At 39.8% G+C, this 22,582-nt stretch overlaps 1 protein-coding gene across 1 annotated transcript in view; it reads left to right on the top strand.

The window, feature by feature from the left end:
* Positions 1–22,582, top strand: part of LOC123959318 (CUB and sushi domain-containing protein 1-like) — a 364,541-nt gene that overhangs the window by 281,501 nt on the left and 60,458 nt on the right. Inside the window, exons 34-40 of the mRNA XM_046033278.1 lie at positions 4,453–4,563; positions 8,163–8,281; positions 8,669–8,738; positions 10,280–10,396; positions 11,045–11,254; positions 16,095–16,283; positions 16,762–16,939. Coding sequence (XP_045889234.1) covers positions 4,453–4,563; positions 8,163–8,281; positions 8,669–8,738; positions 10,280–10,396; positions 11,045–11,254; positions 16,095–16,283; positions 16,762–16,939 — 994 coding nt within the window. The remainder of the gene's footprint in view (positions 1–4,452; positions 4,564–8,162; positions 8,282–8,668; positions 8,739–10,279; positions 10,397–11,044; positions 11,255–16,094; positions 16,284–16,761; positions 16,940–22,582) is intronic.

The following is a 22,582-nucleotide window of genomic DNA, read 5'->3' as shown; positions in this document are numbered from 1 at the left end:
CTTTGTAGGTATTACATCAAGTGGGCTGGAGGACACTCTCATTTGTGATACTGTTTTTAAAAGCTCAGACAAGTCGATGGGATAAAACTGGTTAAAACTCTCTTGTTGCTGGTGAGGGACCTCTGAGTAAGAGGCCGTGGGGGTAATAGAGGCTCTGATTGACACCACCTTATTGGTAAAATAAGATAAAAACAATTCACAGTCATCATTACTTCCAGCTGAGGCACAAGGAGGGGTTGGGTTTACCAGCTGATCCACAGTCTTAAACAGAAACCTGGGATTGTGTTTATGTGTAGTAATGAGTTCAGAAAAATAGTGTGTTCTCGCATCCTTAACCATGTTATTGTAGTTAATTAATTAATCCTTCAGACTGAGGTAATGGACTTGAAGACTGGATTTTTTTCCATCTGCGCTCTGCTTTTCTGCATTCCCCTTTGAGGCATTTATCCAGGGTTGCTTATTAGCTTTAGATGTAGGCCTAACCTTTAGAGGAGCAGTAATATTTAGTTACGACAAGCAGATATGATTGAAGTGATCGACCAGATTGTTGGTGTTGGAATCAGACAGGTGTTGGCTTTGGCTCTGAAAGAATGCGAAAAACTTTGAAACACTTTGTTCATTAAAGATGCGAGAACACACGGAGTGAGGTGGCATGAGTAACAGGAGAATCACAGCTAAAAACAACAACATAATTTAAAACCAAAGTAGATAAAAATTCAGGAAGTCCTGATAAAAATCCTCCAGGCGGTTTTGGGGGGCGATAAATTATAACAAATATGATAGGTTGCAGCCCTCCAAGTTTAAGAGGGAGAACTTCAAAGGAGTTATATTCATCACAGCGTACTTGATGACATTTAAAATTTTTCGTATACACGCTCACTAGCCCACCACCACGACCACTGACCCTCGGTTGACTAAAACAATCATTTAGAGGCGGACGCAGTTCAGCTATCTGGCTATAGTCATTCATTTGCAACCATGATTCAGTTAAAAACATAAAATCTAGATTTGCAGACAAGATAAAATCATTTAAGATAAAAGTCTTACTTGAAAGTGATCTTACATTGAAGAGAGCCATTTTAAATGAGTTTGTTCTGGGTGCTGGAGTTGGTGCAGTTGTCCTAATCCGTATAAGATTACTATGATTGCTGTGTGGGATGTGCACATTTCAGTTTACTGGTCTATGCATGATGATGGCAGGAATAGAAGTCTTTGGAACAACGCTGTGAGCAGACGGTTTTACATGCCAGCAGGTGGAGACAGTTGTTTGTGGCAGTGAGGCAGAGTTATGTTGACCGGTGTTGAAGTGACCGGTGGTGTGTCCAGGTGTGCTGCATGAATGATTAGTCATTCACTCTAACATTTCTGAGCCACGTTTGTTTGGGTGAAGTCCGTCTGTCTTAAAAAGAAACATTCTTTGCCAGAAAATATTAAAGTTATCGACATAACACACACCGTGACTGGAGCCAGTCGTGGAGGCCAAGGAGTCTACTGAAGCGGCCAGCACCGCGACCAACTGTGGGAATAGGACCAGAGATAAAAACGGACTTTCCACACTGCTTTAAAAAGTTAAAAGACGGTTAAAATCTGATTTTGTCAGCTCAGACTGCTGAAGAGCTGTGTCATTTCTTCCCACATGGACTATCACTTTTGTGATGGAGCACGGGAGCGATGGCATTAGGTCCTGGAGTTTTTTTAAAATGTCAGCCGTGGTGGCACCAGGGAAGCAGTGAGTGGTAGTGTTAAAGAAAAGGATGTTTCTGGTTATGGAGTCACCAATTATTAGTGTGGTTGGGGAGAAAAGGGGATGAGGAGATGCCAGTTGTGGGGTTCCAGAGCAGGACTGAGCAGAATCTGCTTCAACACTGCATGCGGACTGAGGATGGAGTATGTGAGCTGCCGAGTGTTGTGTTAGAGTAGCAGTAACAGACCTGAGAGAAGGGCTAGCCGACGGTGCAGGGTAGAGACGGCCTCCGGAGCGACTGAGCACACCTACGTCGGGAAGTGGAGGTTTTTGACCGAGATGACGGCCGCCGACCAGACCCAGCAGCAGACCAGCGGCCCAGCCGATCACCGTTTGCAGCCAGTGCAGGAGATGTAGCCGGTGGAGGAGATGCAACAGTGTCAGCAGGCACTATCCGCCGAAAGGGATCCGTGTCAAGGAGACTCGAAGCCGCAGGTGCATCCGCTGGATGGACCGGAGTGTCGTCAGACAGGGCTGCACAGCGGTTGGAGAGGCCGATGTGCTGAGGAGAGGCAGCCCCGTCCGAGCCTCTCTTGCAGCCACGAACCACCACTTCAGCCCAGGTTGACTGATGCTTCGGAGTCGAGCAGGAGGACAGCCTTGTAAGGCTAGATGGGTCCCATAACACGGTGTCCTGGATGTTAGCGGTTGCGCTAAGAGAAACAATCTGTTTGGCTTGTACTGAAGCCACATCCATAAAGCCAGTCAGCAGGGAATCTTTCTCTTTGAGTTCCTCTGAAAGTCGTCAGATGTCTTCCATAAGGTCAGCAATCTTTTTGTTCGCTTTCTTAAGGAGCGTGCAGTCCTCATGGGGCAGAGTTATCTCGGCTAGCATAACGGTAGTTGCCGAAGCTTTGTTGTGATCAGTTGTTGTGATGTATCTGTTGTGATAGCGTTTTTACGGTCATCTAGCTTAAAATCCATGTCGGATGACTTAAATCCTTAACCCACGTAAAACATAAGTTAAAAACTTAAAGTTAAATAAAAAGGATATAAAAAATGTAACAAAAAAGTGTGGATTAAAACTGGATAAGGCGTCTGTAGCTACCTGTCGGAGCTTCCGACAGGTAGCTACAGACGCCAACGCATGCGCATATGACCATACAAATGTATATAACATCACATGCTATTATATATCGTGTGGTCAGACATTGCAGGACACAAACATTATTTCAAGCCTGTCTTAAAAAAATTCTCACATACCCGTGTACACTTTAACATTGTTGTTATAACTGACTTATTGGTCACTGTAATGATTATCCCCTCCATTGCTGCAGTGAAGAGAAATCTGTAAATAACAGAGTACCTTTAGAAGAAATGCACTTTTGACTAGTCTAACGCAGATGCTTAGCTGATGATTCATGTTAGCTTCAGTTAAACAAAAATGACAACTATGTCTTTACAGACTATATGGGCAGGAATAATAATGATTACAGTGACCAATAACTTACTTGATGTAAATATGGACATGTGAGTATTAAGGTAGACTATAAAAATGTGAACCTATTCTTCAGCACACAGACAGCAACATATTAATTGCATTTGTTACTCTGATCTGGTCATTTTAACAGTGCAAAAGCACAATTGAGGACTCATATACACACATGCACAGGCCTGCCTTGTTAAAATCTTATGCATCAAATTCCAGCAACAGGGTTACTGAGATCGAAATTTTTGTAACATTAAAAACTTCCTTACAGCAAAAAGTAATACGTTACTGTAACGTTAATTGCGTTACTCCAACACTGTTTATAAGGCAGACGAAAGTCACTGTCTCCTTTATGAAGCTATTAAAATGCTAACTAACGTTAGCTAATAAATACTGTATATTAATCCATTAGCTCATGCACACCAGCGCTATCCTCCAAGGAAAATATTTTCAAACCCAGAGTGAGCTCAACTTTAGTTAACTTACACAATTGTGTTGTCTTGCTAACAATAATAAACTTACCAAGAAGGACGATTTTTGCCGGTCCAGCAGTCTCTGCGTCTGTCCTCTCCTGCTTGTAACGTTACTTGCCAGGCATACCTCTTTTTTTAACTTCTGCAGGGAGCTGACCGGATTTTCTTCTCTTCCGTGTTCTTTTCTTATTATGTCTGTGGTGTCCACTTTCGGCAAGTCCGAGTCGGTAAGAAACAAAATGATTTCAAAAATAGCTTCCCTCTCAACGACAGTACACACGTTAACTTTCGTGAAGCGGACTTTCACGCTGTGTGATTGGATCGTTGATTAGAAAACCTTGATTCTGATTGGTCAAATTGCATGCACTGCGCTAGTGGGCTGGGCGGGAGGGCACACTTTGCCCCTGTGTACAGATGTTTTTACTGTTTACAAACAGAAACAAGTATAACTACATTATGATTTAAAGTATGCTTATTATACGTTGTTGTTTGTTTGTTAAGTTAACAACATGTGCTGCTTCCTTCTTGACCAGGTTACCTTTGTGAAAGAGGTCTCTGATCTCAACTAGCTATTTACCTGATTTAAAAAAAATAACAGAAAGAAAAGAAAAGAGAATGTTAAAGCTCCAGAGAATATATCTTTATTATACTTGTAGTAAGCATGTTAGGAGTATGAATGTACTATAAGCATACTATGTGAATTTCTAGTACATTTTCAGTGCCTTTAAGAGCACTTCTTTTTGAAGAATTGTGAATTGGGCTAACATCTCATTGACTGGTTCTGCCATGTGTTTATCTCTGTCTTTTTACAGGAACCACTGCTCCCGCCCTCCTCAACTCAACGTCCAATCAGCTCCTTCTGCACTTTCAGAGTGACATCAGTGTGGTGGCAGCAGGCTTTCACCTAGAATACAAGAGTGAGTGAAAGCTTTTAACAAAGACGGACGGACGGACGGACGGACAGATAGATAGATAGATAGATAGATAGATAGATAAGTTTAAAAAGATTATACTGCTGAGGTAAAACAACTAGGGAGAGAATACTGGGTGCCTTCCCACCAGAAACCAGAAACCCACAGACAGGCACATACACTTGAGCACACGCACACACACATCGTTGCAGCCAAAACCTCAACATCAAATAACAAGAGTCAGTGACCTGAACTGGTACTGCCTGAAAGCATACACACATACTGAGAGCCACATTGGAGCGCACACACAGAGCACACACCTAAAGGTACGTAAACGGAGACATGTAGACTCAGACACATACATACATGTACATAAAAAAGTGCTTTTGCTTGTGTCGTCATACCAATAAGACCAAACAAAGGGACATACACACACACAAATATGTACACATACAAAGGTATAGACATGTATATTAACAGCATGCCTTTACACGCATACACAGGCCATGGTTGTGCTTTTCAGTCCTTTGTAGTTGTTTTAGCTTAAAATCACTTCTAGATCAATGAACATGTCCCCTTTTCTGATTACGTATGAGCATAATAGTGTGTGTTTGCACGTGCTTTTCTGTGTGTGTGCCTGTGTGTGTAGGTGAGTGCACACGTTTGTGGCTCAGTAGTCCGTATTTTCGTTGGCTCTGTGTCAACATGCCGTCACTGGGAATGAAAACTTGGAAGAATGGTCACTTTTGGCGACTCAGTTCATCGTGCCTATTTCTTTATTTTTGCTTCAGTGTATTTCTGACTGTGGTTACTCTCATCTTTTTAGTGTGGCTTTTATTACCGAATGTGCCATGTGGATCCCTTCCTGTACAGTATCATAAATACTCCTCAGATAAAAATGGCACTGGTTGTGGGCCACTTTTCTATTTTTATGTTTTATCATTTATTTTGTCCTGCGACACATACTGTATATTTTTGAGTTGAGAGCAACACAGGTGGTATTATGTTGGGGCTTTTTTTATTTTTTTGCTTTCCTTCTCTATCATGTTTCGTAATTTCCATGGCAAGAGGATTTTGGGTGTGCTGTGCTGGCAGGAAGGTTGGGATTAGAGGTCTTCATGGGTCCTCTTAGTTCTTTGTAACCAAGATCCAACTTAAAACCCAAGCCAGGCTGCATTATATTTAGTTTAATCAGATTGCGTAGGTCTTGGACCTAGTGAACAGTGGATCCTGACTACCTGGTATCAGCCCTGATTATATGTTTAATAATATTAATAACAGCATGTGTGGCAAAATGTTTTGATCTTGGCTGCTTGTTATTTTGGGGACATGAAAAAAACAAGTATAACTTTTGTTTTTGTGTGCACATGTATATGCGTATACATTAAAATTTGTGTGTGTGCTTGTCCATGTGTATCAGTCTTTGTTTGTGTTTAGCTCACAGCAAAAGTTGTAAGGCAGTACAGGGGAGGGTGGAGACGGAACAAAGGGCAGAGAGAAAAGACGAAATAGGTTATGTAAGGAGAGTGAAAGGCGGGTAGATGAAGAGTGAGAAACACAGAGATCTCTATTGTCTACATTATAAAAAATAATCATCTCTTCTCTTGGTGTTTCTGCATTTGTGTATAAGTAAATGTCTGCTATTATGTGGCAAAAACAACACAACGCATGCCGTTTCATAGTGTTAGTCCGTAAGCAGACTATTTACTGTAATCACAGCAACCAAATCCAAGTACAGCATGCTGAGCATTGAAGTCTTTTCAAGATCACCTTAAATAAATATATCATACATTACACCACCATAAGAGCTCTTGCATGACTCAGATTGTAGTTATCTCAAAATGAGTGCCAACACTTTAATCTGTACCAGAATTTGTTCCAAGTTTGCCTGAGAGGTTCTTTACAGGAGGTCTAGCTACAAAGTAGGCTTTTAACTTTTTCCTTTAAACACAAATCAGTCAATGTACCTGTTCATTATGCGATAAGAACAGAGACACCGCAATTATTATTTTCCCTTCAGATGATTACCTGCGTGCACTCTAGGAAAAACAACTAGTATAACCCAAAAAGGACTTACATTACATTTAGACTCCTCGTAATGATTTTCATTTGGTGTTTAAACACTATACAAGTTGTGCACCAATGTTTCTTATGGAAGGAAAACAAGACCCACCGTATAGCTATTAGTCTGCTAACGGTTCTTTCAGTTTTACAGTAATGTGATAGCTTGTGTAACTGGACACAATTGTCTGCTGGGGACACAGGGATGATTGTGGTGATGATATTCTCGTAATTTTAAGTTTACTAAAGGGGCTTTCATTGAAAGGGCAGAGAAAGACATCTCTAAATCTCTCTCCCTCATATGTCCTCAAGTAAACTGAAACAGAAGTATAGTAAATCCAGTCAGTTAGACTTAAATGCTGACACTGTCTAGCTGTAGTCTAGTGGCCCTAGTGGGGTGGTTTGTGGTACTGTCAGCATTTTACAGCATCACTGCTCTGTCATGACCAGGGAAAAGAGGGAACATTTTGTAAGCACAGAGAGAGGGAGAGAGAGAGATGGTCAGCCAAATGGAATAGTTTCATTGATCAGTTGTCCTGACAGCCTGCTGATGCTCCGCCTAATAACACAGTGTGTGTGCATGCTTCTGCGTCTCAAAGTTACAATCTTGTGCAGCTATTTCACTTATGCTCAATCTAAAAAAAAGTAGACCAGGACATACATTCACAAACACACAAACATTCACTCCTCTCTCTCCCCTCCTTTTTCTCTCTCTCCCCCTTACACCCCTGTGTTGCCATGGTAACCGCTCTAGGGCAGTCTCCTGCGGAAGTTTTCAAGTGAAACACACAAGCAGGCGTGCACACACACACACACACACACACACACACACACTCCCTCTCACTGATGCTATTTGGTAAAGGGCTGCTGTCAAACTTATTAAGGATGTGTTTAACCTTTAATGTGTTGGGAAAACACAACCAAAGTCATTATGTTAGCTTCACATATTTGTAAGCACATTTCAGAGGCTGCTGTCACTGCTGACAATGTGCAAGCTTTTTTGTTGTACTAGCTGTCAATTCAAAAATAGGCTCCTGTTTATTAGAAACAAAACAATAAGAACATTTGTAAATTAATCTGCCACATTAGTTCTTTAAATGAATGAATGTAGATATTGTAGATTGAAGTTACTCAGAGACACTATTAACCTGTGTAAATGCTAGACACAGAAATTAGGTAAACTACTGTGTTTTGCTGTGATTGTGTCTTTTATTTGGTGTGCTCATTTTAAGAGAAAGTTCCCATACGTGTCAAGTACAAAGACGGGAATAGCAATGGTAACATCTGAAGCAAAGACAAGGTTAATTGTTTTGCTGTCACTGTAGTGTAGAATAAAATTACTTTAGTCTGCCTTGATAAGTTTCACAAAGACAGCAATGTGAGTTTAGCTGTCTAGAACCTAAGGAAGTGATGATCATGTCACATGTACTGTATTTTCTGTCCATATCTGAGGCTAAGTAACATTTAGATAGAAAACGTAATGACAAAATATATAATAGTAACAACATTGTTAATCATGTTTATGCTCATTTCCTTTTTTGTAGCTGTTGGTCTTACCACGTGTCCAGAGCCAATGATCCCAGCCAATGGCATTAAAACAGGGGACAGATACATGGTAAATGAGGTGGTAGCATTCACCTGTGAACCTGGGTACACGTTGCAGGTAATAAACACAGACACACAAACTGACCAATAAACTGGTTTTCATATATTGTGGTTGGTATTAATTCAACAGAAAATAAGATTTTTGAACGTTGTTTATTAGGAGCACACTGAAGGCAAAACTTGTGTCCAGACACGCACTGTTGTGTGTAACAATTAGCAAGCATGCAATAAAATGACATTTCCACATTGTCTGCTTTTAACACACCACAGTTGTTCTTAGATTAAGTAAAATTTGAATTCCCAATCTTAGAAAATGCCAACATCGCACATTTTTCTCTACTTCTTTCTTTACTATTTTCATTTGATATTAATTTCATGCCCTGCAGTGTCTTTCCTAACTCACTGTACCTAACTCGAACCTAACTCACTGTATTATCACTTTTAGGGCCACTCTCACATTTCCTGTATGCCTGGGACTGTGCGTCGATGGAATTACCCACCTCCTCTTTGCATAGGTAATACATACACTGCTCTAACCGATATGTATCTCTGTCTAAAAACACAAGTGTTACAAGCTTATGGTCATATGTTAACAGAGATTAATTTGAATGACTTTCATTTCACATCCATTTTGAAGGTAAGAAATCTGTTTATTTAGGTCATTGATTGCATGTCAGTGTGTGGCATTCTGGAAAACAGTGTAATTCTTAACTATGATTTAATTAGTATATTTAATGTCATCGCCTTGAAATCAGATTTAGGGTGATGTAAGCAACTTCTTTACTGACATAGGATCAGTGATAATAGGATCAATATACCTGCTGGGAGCAACAGAATTTTATAACTTGTGCTGAGAGCTAAGATGTCCTAAAATCTGCAATAGTGTTAAGGAATCTTGATAACATTGATGTTTGTGTTTAGGCCTGGATAATTCAGTCCTTGGTGAAAACTTGTAGCAGGTCTGGGAAACCAATTCCAGTTAAACTCCACTTCGACATGTCAGGACTAACTAAAGTTAGCTCTGCCACAACCCCCTCCAGCATGTGTCAAATCCAACATTTCCTATTTCATTCAGAGACTACTGGATCAACCAAATCATGCCCAAAACTGTCAATAGAAGGGGTGCCATAATAAGGTGCCATATATAATTTTAATGTCTGTCACCATTAGACACCATATGGGATTTACAAAAATTCAGCACACATTGTCCAAGCCTCTGTGAAGTCTATATTTGAATTTTCACAGTCTCCTGAGAATTGCTTTACTTCAGTTAACACCAAATGAGTGGACTTATTGACACTTCATTTTATTTTATATTTATAGTTTACACCCAATGCACCATACTTGCTACATAGTATTCATGTATCTAACCCTATCTGGTGCCTATAAAGTGAGAATACTAAACAAGTAAAAACAACAAAAAACGCATATTGGCAGTGGCTAATCAAATCAAGTCCATAACTCTAAATACTGTAACGTTTGTTTTCAATATATTGTAGTATTCTAAAACATTATCAATAATACACACACTCAGTGGCCACTTTATTGGGTACACCTGTACAATTGCAATCCAATACAGCTGTTCTGTAGTAAAGTGGATTTTTATGATGCCCACAATATTTTGTTGTTTTATGCTGTCATTTACATGTTTTAGCACTGAGGTCACAGTTACTGGTGATGTTATGCTGGACTGCATTATAGTCAGAGTTTTTTCTAATATGACCTCAGTAATACATAATTGAATGTATACATTTTGACATTGTCACCAAACTGAACATTATAAACTTTGTAAAATTTAAGGCAGAGCTGTTGTATTGAATTGCAATCGATTGGTCAGATGTATCTAATAAAGCTATATACTAGAAACCCCCCTGTCTCCCTGTAAGGGCGCTCAAATCCCTTTTGTTTCTGCTTGTGGCTGTATTTTCTAACACTTTTGGCTTTTTTGCTGTGGTGTGACCTTCTTCCTGTTGGAGCAGAGGATAAAGTGATGATCTGCACTGTACATTGCTCATGTGTTGCCTGTTTTAACAATGTGTTTGTTCTGTGTTGTCAGCTCGTTGCGGCGGGGTGTTGTCTGAGATGAGTGGTGTCATCCTTAGTCCAGGTTTCCCTGGCAACTACCCCGGAAACTTGGACTGCACCTGGCAAATCACCCTGCCAACTGGATATGGTGAGTATTATGGGATGGAAGAGCATTTCTAAAAAAGAATGTGTCACTTTCAGTTCATCTGTTGGTGTAGCTGGGAAACACAGACCTTTTTTTAGCATGAAATCTGCAGCAGTAACACATGGTTTATCGAAAGCTTCACCACATGTTTAATTGGAGGCTGACACATGGTGTGTGTTGTTTAATGACTACAGGATCTGATGGTTTGAATGGACACAATTTTTATCTTTTGCATGGCATGCATGTCCATGTGTGTAATTATAGCAAGTTTTCAGAAATAATAATAGAATACTTGTTGACAAAACTAGATTCAAGACAGCTTTATTGTCATTGTCTCTTTAGTGTAAGTTGTAATGTAAAAGTACCAAATAAAGATATGGCAATAAATATAGATGAAAGTGTGAAAAAATGTCAACTGATTGTATGTGGTCTCTCTACCTTTAAGGCGCATTCAAAAAAGATTACAAAATAATGTAAAATCTCAGTAGTTATTCTTGGGTCCATAAAGTTTAGGCCATCTATATGGCATGAAAACAAAGACAAGTTTGACTATAAAATCACGTATACTGTAATTCTCATATTCTGTTATTATGTTGTATATAGTCTATAATATAGTATATATATATATTATATTTTGTGTTTGTATTCTAGGAGCCCATATTCAGTTTCAAAACTTCTCTTCTGAAGACAACCATGACTTCCTGGAAGTCAGGGCTGGACCGCAGCACAGCTCTTCTCTTATTGGACAGTTTACTGGCTCGCAGATCCCCCCCCCTTTGCTGAGCACAACCCACCTGACAATCATCCACTTCTACAGTGACCACTCAGAGAACAGGGCGGGGTTCAAACTGACCTTTCAGGGTGAGTTCCATTGTGATTTTAGATTAAATAGGATTTGTTTTTAGGGCAATAACTGCAAAGACAAAAGGCTAGAAACCTGAGGTATTACTGCTGGCACTTCCAGTTGAAAGCAGCCCATCCAGGGATGCTGAGGGCAAATTGAACTGTATTCAAATTGAACATACTGCTTCGTTTCTCCAGATCTGGGGTATAAAAGACGAGATGGTTGCTTGAATGTTTTAGGGAGAAAAAAGGTCTCCTCAAATGTCCTGAATAAATTAACATCCAAACCTAGTAGCGAAATTAAAAAGCATTCCCAACTCCAAGAAAATGAAGGGTAGGATGAAAAAACATATTGCTATGAGGTTTTGAGCTTTGATCCATGGATGAGTCATGCTAAAGACTTAAAAAACCTTATGGCTTTCCTCTCATCATTAAAAGAGATGGATTGTTAGTAAGCCCCTGCGAGAGACTGGCATCTTGTCCAGCAGGCTTTACTTGTAGCCCTAAGTGCTTCACTTCAAAGACACAAGAGATGCACTATGGGCCTATGCACCACAACTAGAGCAAGACTTACTAACTTACACATAAGCTAACCCACATTCACATGCACGTAATCGTTTTTCCCTTTTTCTCCCAATTTGCAATGGCCAAGTCCCCAAACACGTCACTCCTTGTCACTGATAACTCCCACTGTTGGTGTGTGGAAGTTGTGGACATGTTTCCACACAGGGAGTAGCACCAGATAGCTTTTTTTTTTTTTCAGATCTTTGTTGAGACGATGCATGAGAGGTTTATGATACTTTTGTGTTAACCCATTAAGACCTGTGGCACCCTCTAGAAAAGCATTTTAAAACCTGAGGTACTTTTTGAAAACAACCTCCAACATCCTGAGGGTTTTCTGAAAAACCTAAACCTATATTTCTCAGCCTCTATAGCAGATAGAAATGTGAAATAAAAAAACATTTGAGAACTTACACCTTTGTCTTTTATTGGAAATGATTGCCTTTGTCCTCATGTTCATGCACATCAAAAATAATCAATAAACAAAGGAAATTGTTATTATTAATCTTATATTTATTATTATTACCTCCAGGTCATTGCAAATCTGTCCCTTATTTAGGGTACATTTGTCTGAAAAAGCTAGTTCTTTTTATTTTTTTATTTCTTTCATTAGTTTCTCCTCACTTGCAGCTGAAAAATGCCCATAGTGACACACATTTGTCCACTTACTGCTGGATGGAGATTTGCCCCTGCTTTGTTACTCATTTGAATTTGTCTTCATCACAACCGACAAACTCGTCGAAATCCTCCTCCTGCTCCTCAAACATGTCTCTCACCCACGGACTCGTGGCTAATGGGTCAGCAGTGTAGCAAACCCAGATTTATGAGAATTAATACCCAATTATGAATTTTAATATTCATAAAATCATCAATATTCCTCGTTTAAGGGCACCACCGGAGTTGTTATAATCCTAGAGTCTCCGGACCTCTAGGTAGTTTTTAATAATTATACAATTATTACTAGTGATCAGTTAGTTAATAATCGCTCAATTATCTTCAATCAATCAGTCAGTCTCATATCTAAAGGGTCAGTTCTCTTGGCAGGGACGTAGAAATAGGCAACACACACAGTTCTTGATTATATTACAGTGAATTTACTCTCTAACTAATGTGATATAAACGGATAAATAAACAATGGCGGCACAATGAACCTGGAGGTTCGATTGTGGGAAGCATTTGACTCATACGGCATAGGAGAACTAATGAAAGTAAGCTAACGCTATGAGTTTAGGAGTTAAAAGGAAATCTCTGACCACAGAATGTTGGTTAGGTCTTACGGCTTGTCGACGGCCTGCTTTGGCCTGTTGCACAGGTCCCACGCTAGCTGCCCGATCCTGGCTTTTTGCTAGGGATTCTCCGGGGTTCTCCGTGTCTGACTGAAGAAAACGCCGTCCTCCGTCTGGCAATTCGGCTGTTTTCAGGTTTCCTTCATTGCCGCTGGCGAGACCACGTGGCTTGGTCTGACCTCGGTGAAGTTGGCTCGACGAAAAAGCTTAAAAATGGAACTTGGTCGTTCCTGAATTAGTCCAGTGTAACTTAACGGACTGCTAACTTTAACAAAACAAAAGAAAGAAAGAAAATAAAACAAACTGAGGGGCAGATCGATGTCGCGGCACTTCACGTGTGTAGCTTCAAGTGAACAAAAGACCTGTTTCGCTGGCCGACTCTGAGGGCGTTGCCTGGCGAGGCACGCCGGACGCGTGCCGAAGCGTCCAGAGAGCAGAGAGCCGAGAGCAGAGAAGAGAAGAGGGGACGAGCGCGAACGACGTCGCGTGTCGCTCTTTTGTTGTCTGGGGCGTGGTTCCCCAGAGGGCGTTTCAGGTTTCCCGAGGGACTGCCTTTCTAAACTTAATGTCTAAAAGAAAAGAAATCTATTTGCACGAACCTCAATGGTCGAATAGTTGTACTGTTCTAAGTTAAGCATTTGGTAACAGGAAACAATTGTCACATTATTGGTCAGGATATTTATACATTTAACGGCATTTCCAACGATGGTATGTAATACTTATTTCGTCCACTTGGGGGAGCTCAGGTTACATGAGGAAAGCTTAGATTAATCCAAGATCATCTCTCCTTAGGAACCGGGGGATTTAGTTATTCATCCTGAAATTCAAGCAGGCGATTAAGAGTATAGTAAGACATTTCTTTATCATCATTTCTAAAGGAATTTTGTAGGAAAGTATTATGAACAAGCATTGATTACATTAGATGAAGGAGTGTCTCGCTGAAAATAAAAACACTGCAAAAGTAACTTATTTAGATTCTTTTCAGCACTAATAACAACAGATAGCAACAACATTTTAACATAACTACTCAAATAGAGGTAAACGTAATCAGGTAACTAAAGATTTAATTAAACTTAATTAAATGCTTTGAGTCTTTGGAGACTTAAAGTTCGGCTTCCTGGGTTATGTCACAACTTGGGTGAGACAGGGGTATCCCTTTGATGGGGTAATGAAACACAGCAAGGTCAGTTGCCACAGTTACATGTGTGGGGGGGCCAGTTTTGATAGGCTGTTCAGGGAAATGCTAATCGCTGGTTCGTGTCCCTTTGTCAGTTTAACAGTCAGGCCCCGTGTTATCAGCTTCGGAATCAAAAAGGTGCCAGTTTTACGATCAACTGCCCAGGCATAACACTTACAGAAAGCTACTTTGACCCCCCCTTCTTCTCTGGGAGAGGAGAGAGGAATTTGGAGTAGCTCCAAATTTATTCAATATAATATGCACAAATCCACACCGTTGTTCACTACAGCAGTCACATCATAATCTGGGCCTGAATCTTCTTATCCATTGTTGTTTTGATCCTCAAAGCAACTGCTGTAATCGGCGTAAATGTCGTTCCCTTCGCTCAGCTCATCAGCAACGATGAGATAAAAATGATGACATCTACTAAATCGGCCAAACGTCGCATCCGGCCTTAAAGGTAGAAGCATGCATGCGTCGCAGCAGGTCGCAAAGGTTGCTAATATGTGATACCAGTTTTAATGTTTGACACATTGCAGCTTCTTGGTTGTAGTTTCACTCTTGCAAGTACTTCCTCTACCAGTTGGACAACTTTTGGCCCACATTTCAGCATTTTCTCTTGTTCCTCTTTCAGCCCCTTGTACAGGGGCCCCTTCTACAGTGTATCTTCTCACATTCCTTTCCCTTGATGCTGCTTTCACTTGGGACATCTACATCTGTCACCACTTGTTTTCCTGTTCCGTTTTCGTTTCCACATTGTCCAGTTAGTTTTTTCAATATTTGTTTACCTGTAGGGATCTGAAAGTCCCACAGGATCTTACTTCTGATGTTCTTAAGCATCCTTTCTGGTGTCTCCCATCTCGACTGATGTGTCAGTGATTCTCAAACTGGGGGGCTGGGCCCCCTCGGGAAGAGGCGTAGAGCCACAAGGGGGGTCGTGGATGTTGAGCGGACCTAAAGTTGCATGAATATGATTTATGTGGTGATATACAAACAAAAGTGCTCTGATGCTAGCAAGTCTGTTTTGCTCACCTGAATCTTGTTTATTTCAATTGCATTTATTGTTAATGATTGATAAAAATTAAATCCACTTTTGCTGGTGTGAGGGGACATGAACTTTTTTTGACTTCTGAAGGGGGGCGTGGTGTGAAATGTTTGAGAACCATTGGTCTAGCCCATAATCTGTGGCAACATATGTGTTCCTGTACACATCCCATGCTTTGATTGTGTGTGCAGTTCCCTCTTAGATGTTAGATCTTGCTGCTACCAGCATAAACTGTCTCTGAAGTCTCGTTCCACAATCTGCACCTCGGGTGTTGGCTAGTGCTGCAGTGTGTATTGACCTGCTGCTCAGTGCTTGTTCTTGTGTGTGCTGTGAGGTTCTGTCCTTCTCTCTAGCCTTTTCTAGCAACTGGTCAGCCCCCTCTGCTCACTGTAAATGGCACATCTAATGGAGGGGCTTGACTTGCCATTGACACTCATGCAGAGTGAGATGTTCCCTAAATAGACCTGTGATACTAACATCCCCTCAAGCAAGTGCTGGCATGTCATGCATACATGTCCATAAAGTCCATTAGCTGTAGACTGAATACATAGTTTGAATACAGTGAATTGCAGCTGTCATTTTGTAGTCACATTTTGAGAGGCAGGCATAAAAGGCTACTGCGTAAGGCTACACAATAGAATACAAATACTGGATACAGCCACACTGTATTTATTAATAGAGTATAACTGTATGCCTGCTTATCTAGTTTGCCTGGCTTATTTTATTTTCCTGATGCCTAAAAATGAAGGTGTTTCTGCACTGACAGTCATTCTCTTCATCTCTCCTTAGCCTATCAACTTCAGAATTGCCAGGACCCCTTTCCTTTCCCCAACGGCGACATCATAAACAGTGACTACAGCGCTGGCCAATCAGTAACTTTTCAGTGCTACCCTGGTTATGTTTTGATCGGACACCCAGTGTTAACATGCTTGCACGGGACCAACCGGAAGTGGAACCACCCATTTCCACGCTGTGAAGGTAAGAACAACCAATGACTTCTAAAATGTAATTTTCTCCTATAGGCAGTTCATCTAGTATTGTGTGGACACATGTGGTGTTATCATTGTTATCCCAGAACATCTCCATCACTCACATACCAAATGTAATTTAAAATCTAGACATTTAGTAAATGTTGTTATCCTAATTGAATTTCAGTAAGTTTATTCTCATCTTTCATCAGTATCAGAAGCTGGCAGTGTAAGCAGTTAAGTAGAGAGTAACATTTCTGTGTCACTTGGATCATTTACTCCATACATTAGTAGCACAATCCATGCTCTTATTACTAATGCTACTACCGCTGCTTCTACTTGTACTACCACAAATAATGTTGATAATTATATTCCTCACTGACTGCAGCTGAACAGTTATTCTTATCTCCTGATCATTGCAGGTCTAGCACATTAGAAAAAAGTGACACATTTGCAAATAGATAATCTTATACGTCTGCTTTTTACAGCTCCCTGCGGTTATAATGTCACGGCCGAAAATGGGACCATCTATTCACCTCAGTACCCCAATGAATACCCCAACTCCCAAGACTGTAGCTGGCTCATCACTGTTCCCCACGGACATGGAGTTTATATCAACTTTACCTTATTGCAGACAGAGCCTGTCACTGATTACATCGCTGTCTGGTAAGTCTGGGTACACTCACACTCTCTCTCTCTCACACACCCACACACACACACACACACACACAAATGCATATGCTTCTTTTCAATGTTACCCTTTATCCTGGGACTGATTGCATCACTGCCAGGTAAGTCTTGAATGTACTTATAGCCTGTCTCCTCTCTGCACATTAATAAGAAGATACTGAAGTTGTATCAATTTATACGTATATTTTTTGTCCATCTCTTTCTCTCCCACTCGCACACACTTACATTCTCTCACACAGACATTTGGGGATAAATTTTATTGGTGGCAACTTTATCCCTGGGATTAATAGCAATTTTACTCATGGTAGATATCATTATGAGTCAATTGTTTGTGACTTTGTCATACAGGAAGAAATACACACAAATCCATATTGATCTGCAAATGGCATGCTTGATACACAGGGGTTACTGCTTCATAGACTGCTGATACATGCACACATATATACACTGTGCTATGCATACACTGACTCTCCTGCAGCAATAATGGGATTCAGTGTGGAGGTAAGATTGTTATACAGGGAATGTGAGAGTAATGCATTTACAATGGGACCACTGACCAATTCAATCTAACTCAGTACCATGGCCATACGCAGACCCAGAGAGGGCTCGGGAACTCTGGCACTAATGATGAGATTCAGTGGGGAGTGGGAAATGTAATGAAAGGAGTGGTGGAGATGGTGGTGGTTCACAAATCCAACGGGACATGGCTGGTTCTGACTAGCTTGGGTCAGTTCAAAAGAAATTTCTCACTCAGTAGTTTCATTTTGCACCATGTTTGCTGTCAAAAATAATACTGAGGAGTGAATTTATTAGGAAGAAAATTAACATAAGAAGTGAGATTTGAACCCTGTCATCATTTGGGGTATGTTTGGTTCAGGAAAGAAATATTTGGTGTGTGGGGGTGGTCAGTCTTTAATTTTCAGGCTCAAGAGTCAAGCTCTAGGGAGTGAGCAGTTGAAATGCAGGCAGTGGGAAAGTGACACATTCACGGTCGGTGACTACTCGCTTTCAATCTCACAAGCTACTAGAGCCATGGCTATAGCTATGGGGAGGCGCGACATCAAGTTATTTTGCAGTTGCAAATTGATTTTGGTGATTAATGTGTTTTTTGGCACATTTCATGGGCAACAAATTTATAAAATCACATTCATAGATTGTAGGGCACCAAAAGACATCTGTAATGTGAGATTAGTGCATGCATGATGGACTGTTGCACTGCTCAATCTGTATATCTCAAACACATGAATGTATTTGGAAATGACTGGGGGCTGACGCTGAAGAGGGGAGTGCTTTTCTTAGACTCAGTGAGATACTATCTACCTTCCAGGGCCTTAGACACATTTGGAGTGGGTGATCCAAAGGTCTACTGCTGCTGCATTACAACCATGTAAATAGAAGAGTACTGAAACCCGTATCAGTTTGAATAATGAGTATTTATGTTGTTTGTATTAAAATATATAAATACTAAAATGCAATTATTATAATATTTATTTAGATTGTCAGTAGACAGTCTTTAGATTTGATTTGATTAATAGATGTATCCAAAGTGTCTAAAATTAATGACTAATTTAAATATTATAGATCTTACTAATTAACTAATAACTGCAAACATTCTCCAATAACATATTTGTTTTACTCCAGACAGCTATACTGTAGACAGTAATGTCAGCACAGGGGTAACAATCATAATTGCCTTCTACGTAGTTGTTGTCAGTTAGATCAAAGGTTGTTGCATCAGTGACCCTGACCACCTTTCTTTTTAACAGAGATGCGCACACTGCTCATCTGTGTTTCAGCAGATCTTGTATTCTTTTTTTTTTTTTTGACTTTGACTTGCTCAGACAGAAACAAATGTGCTTTTCATGTCAAAGGTTAGAGCAATGTGAGAGGTACAATGAGTTGACAGTGAATTAATGGCCTATATCCTATTTCGATCATGAACACAGACCTCCTGAAACTTTTTTTAATGATGTAGTTTATATTTGGAATACTTTTAATTATGTGCATCAGCAGCGAGCTGTTAATAAATTGGATAACTGACATTATCTCATTTTACTCATAAGAGCTTAGGATTGGGGCCACTGCTTTTGTCATGATTTGGCCATTTGACTGTTTGAATTGATGAATTCAATTGGACAGAGAGCGGGAAGAGACTCAATATGCCCTGTGTACACTGCTGGGTTAATAAGAAATTGATTGGGAGCATAATTTCAATTAAATACAGAACTTTAAATGCTTAACTTTAAGGGTTTGATCCCAAAATGAGTCATCCTAGATTTGAATAAACAGACCAAAGCACACCTATTATTGATGAAAATGAAATTTACATTCAAAAGCATTTGGCCAAGTGTTGTGTTTTTCACATAGATACTGTACATATAAAAGGTGTGTGCTACAAAAGCTGAGCAATGAACGTGAGAGGACATACAGATTAATGTGTTCATAGATAATTGCTTTAGTTCAGGCTGAGCATTGAATTTGTGCAGTGCCATCAGTAACAGCTGACTCTTCAATCACCAGTCACATTCAAAAAAGTCAATGAGGTGGTTTTTCTATGATCTGAGGAGCCTACCCTTTCACGTTTCTGATCATTCATTCTACCGCACCTGACAGTGGTTATGCTGATTTCCAGCCTCATCCTGTTCTGGTTTCTAATTAATCAAACTCGCAAGGGATGTCTTTTGCCTTGTGCATTACTATGTCCTGTATATTCCATATCTCAGTGATGCGTGTCTGCTGATTTCTGCCCTGTATACCCCTGGGGTTTATGTGACTGCGACTGCATCCAGATGTCAGAAACTGAAGCCAAACTGTCTCTATAGTCTGCCACCAGTTGTGTTTGGCTTATTGCCTAATATCACTGAAGCATTTCTAACAGCGGGCTATAGATCTAACACCAGAGCAACACAGAGTTTATGATGCCGTATACTCACTCAACAAAATCAAATACAGTATTTTCTAAAATCTTGTTAAACAATGTAGATTTTTTTTTGTCTACCGTTGCTGCTTTGGTATAATATTTAATCTATCCTATTGCTGGATCTCTGAGGAAAAAAACAATGTAGAAATTATGAATTTGTATAATAATGAATTGTTTATTTCACTCTGTAAGAAAATGCTGTATAGTTGATACAAGCTCAAACAATTATAGCATTCAGCTATAATGCAGCCTTTCAGAACAGGAAGAGAGAACATTTAACATACATCACAATATTTTAATAAACAACGTTCCCGAATATCTATTCTCATATCACAGCATTGCCTTTCTAAACGATTTTCACTTGGCAATTTTACATATCCAGCATAAAAACATCAGTTTACTTTCAAGGAGAGGCAACCTCACCTCACTGTTCAAGTTAGATTCCCCCTACACAGCTGTTTCTGTTTCAGTTAATGATTAGGTTTCAACCTACATGTTTAATTGGTGATCAAACCTAAAACCTATCACACCGAAACCTTTTGCACAATACAATACTGTAAATACAGCCCCCTAATATGAAAATGTTTTACCATAACAGATAATTTTAAAGTTTGTGTATTTTTCAGTAAGTAAAAATAGTCTCAAAATTATAAATCAGTTTTGATTTAAATGACCAAAATAGCACATTTTGATTCTCCAAATGAGCTCCAACACCTAAAGAAGACCTTGAATTATTGAAGAGCCAAGAGATCCCAGGCACTCTTTGAATTAAAATTTAAAAACCCTTGTTTAATCCGATGGAATGTTCATTAAAAACCTAAAACTGGGCATTTAGAAACTTTAGAAAATGTAACCTTTCAACAACATTCAATATTTAATGAATGAAGTTAAGCCTTTAATCTATGGGCTTTGTTCAATGAACATGTTTGAAATGGGTGAAAAATATGTTTTGCTTCCCTTTCAATGAATAAGTGGACTTACCAGATATTTGTTTTATTTTGTTAACAAAGGCTGTTCAGGGCTCAACGTTAAACTTGAAACTTACTGGCCCGAAGACAATTTTTACTGTCCCTCCTTCCAAAAGTGTTTAATCGTTTATTAAATACCTCCTGGATATAAAAAAACTAAACAAAAATGTAATCACAGTTAAAATTATAAAAATAAAAAGGTTAACAAAACAATTTACTTTTAAAACAAAACATACTAACAGCCATTTATGAAAAATGTACATAGAGTAGCGGACACGAATCGCCTCTATCCTGATGAACAGGTTCCCTGTCAATCACAAGGTAGTCCCGTCCAAAAGCATGCGCTGCATTATTGTCTATTTTCCCCTAAATAGGACCATAATATACTAAATGAACATCATGCTGTGTTGAAGAAGACTCATTTAAAAGTGTTTACTGAGGTAATAAATCAGCTGAGAAGTAGCAACATTTTACCATTATTTATATGTGTATCCAGTAACCTGGGAAATATAATCTGCAACATCATTAATAAATAATAAAAAATTATTAATAAAACTTTTTTTTTTGCCAAATTGCCGCACAACGGACCATATATTTACCCTCCAGACTTTAATTGATCAAGAATTAAACATTAAGAAAAGAAAGGTATATGCCTGTTTTGTTGACTTCCAAAAAGCCTTTGATTCCATCTGGCACAAGGGCCTTTTCTATAGGCTACTGGCACTGGAGGAAAAACATATGATTTGATTAAGAACATGTATACAAAAAGTGAATGTGCCATAAAGATTGGAAACAAACAAACGGTGTTCTTCTCCCAGGGCCGGGGAGTGAGGCAGGGATGCAATCTCAGTTCAGTTCTCTTCAACCTATATATCAATGAATTAGCAAACCAATTAGAGAGTTCCACGGCACCTGGCCTCACCCTGAATGACACAGAGATCAGAGGTCTGCTGTATGCAGATAATAATAATAATAATAATAATAAATTGAATTTGTATAGCGCTTTTCACGAACTCAAAGTCGCTTGACTTAGTGTTGCTCTCACCTACTAAAGAAGGTTTGCAGCAGCACCTTAACCTCCTACAGAGATTCTGTCAGACCTGGGCCCTGACAGTAAACACAGCAAAGACTAAGATAATGATCTTTCAGAAACAATACAGAAATCAGGTTACACACAATTTCTATTTAGACACCACTAAATTACAATACACAAAAAACTACACTTACCTTGGCACAGGGAACTTCAACATGGCTGTGAAAGATCTGAGGGACAAAGCAAGGAGAGTCCAACGAAGGTTAAAACTAAGGGCAACTGGATTTGGTTGAAGATACTGGAAGACGTTTCGTCCCTTATCCAAAGGACTTCTTCAGTTCTGAGTGACTGGCAGGGAAACTCAGCTATTTAACCTCAGTGGGGTCGTTATCCCGGGTCATCGATACCGCTGGTTCGTTAGTGTTCCTTGTTGCTGTGACGACAGTCGTTACAGTCGTTGAGACTACCTGTGGCCAAGACTGAACGACCATCGTTGGTATCTTCACCTGAGGCCAACAGGTTACGTTTGTTGAGTTTCCTGGGAAGTGATGAAAGGACAGCATTGTAAGTGGGGGATAAGTGGTGGCGTAGACCCCCTCCCCTGTTCAATGATGGCTTCTCAACCCTGGTGTAGATGGCTTCCTTGACACCTCTTTCAAACCATCCATCTTCTCTGTCTAAAATGTGCACCTGGTGGT

The sequence above is a fragment of the Micropterus dolomieu genome, linkage group LG20 (genome assembly GCF_021292245.1).
Source record: "Micropterus dolomieu isolate WLL.071019.BEF.003 ecotype Adirondacks linkage group LG20, ASM2129224v1, whole genome shotgun sequence".
Lineage (NCBI taxonomy): Eukaryota > Metazoa > Chordata > Actinopteri > Centrarchiformes > Centrarchidae > Micropterus > Micropterus dolomieu.
Note: the sequence above shows the minus strand (reverse complement) of the source record. Positions and strands in the feature narration are given on the sequence as shown.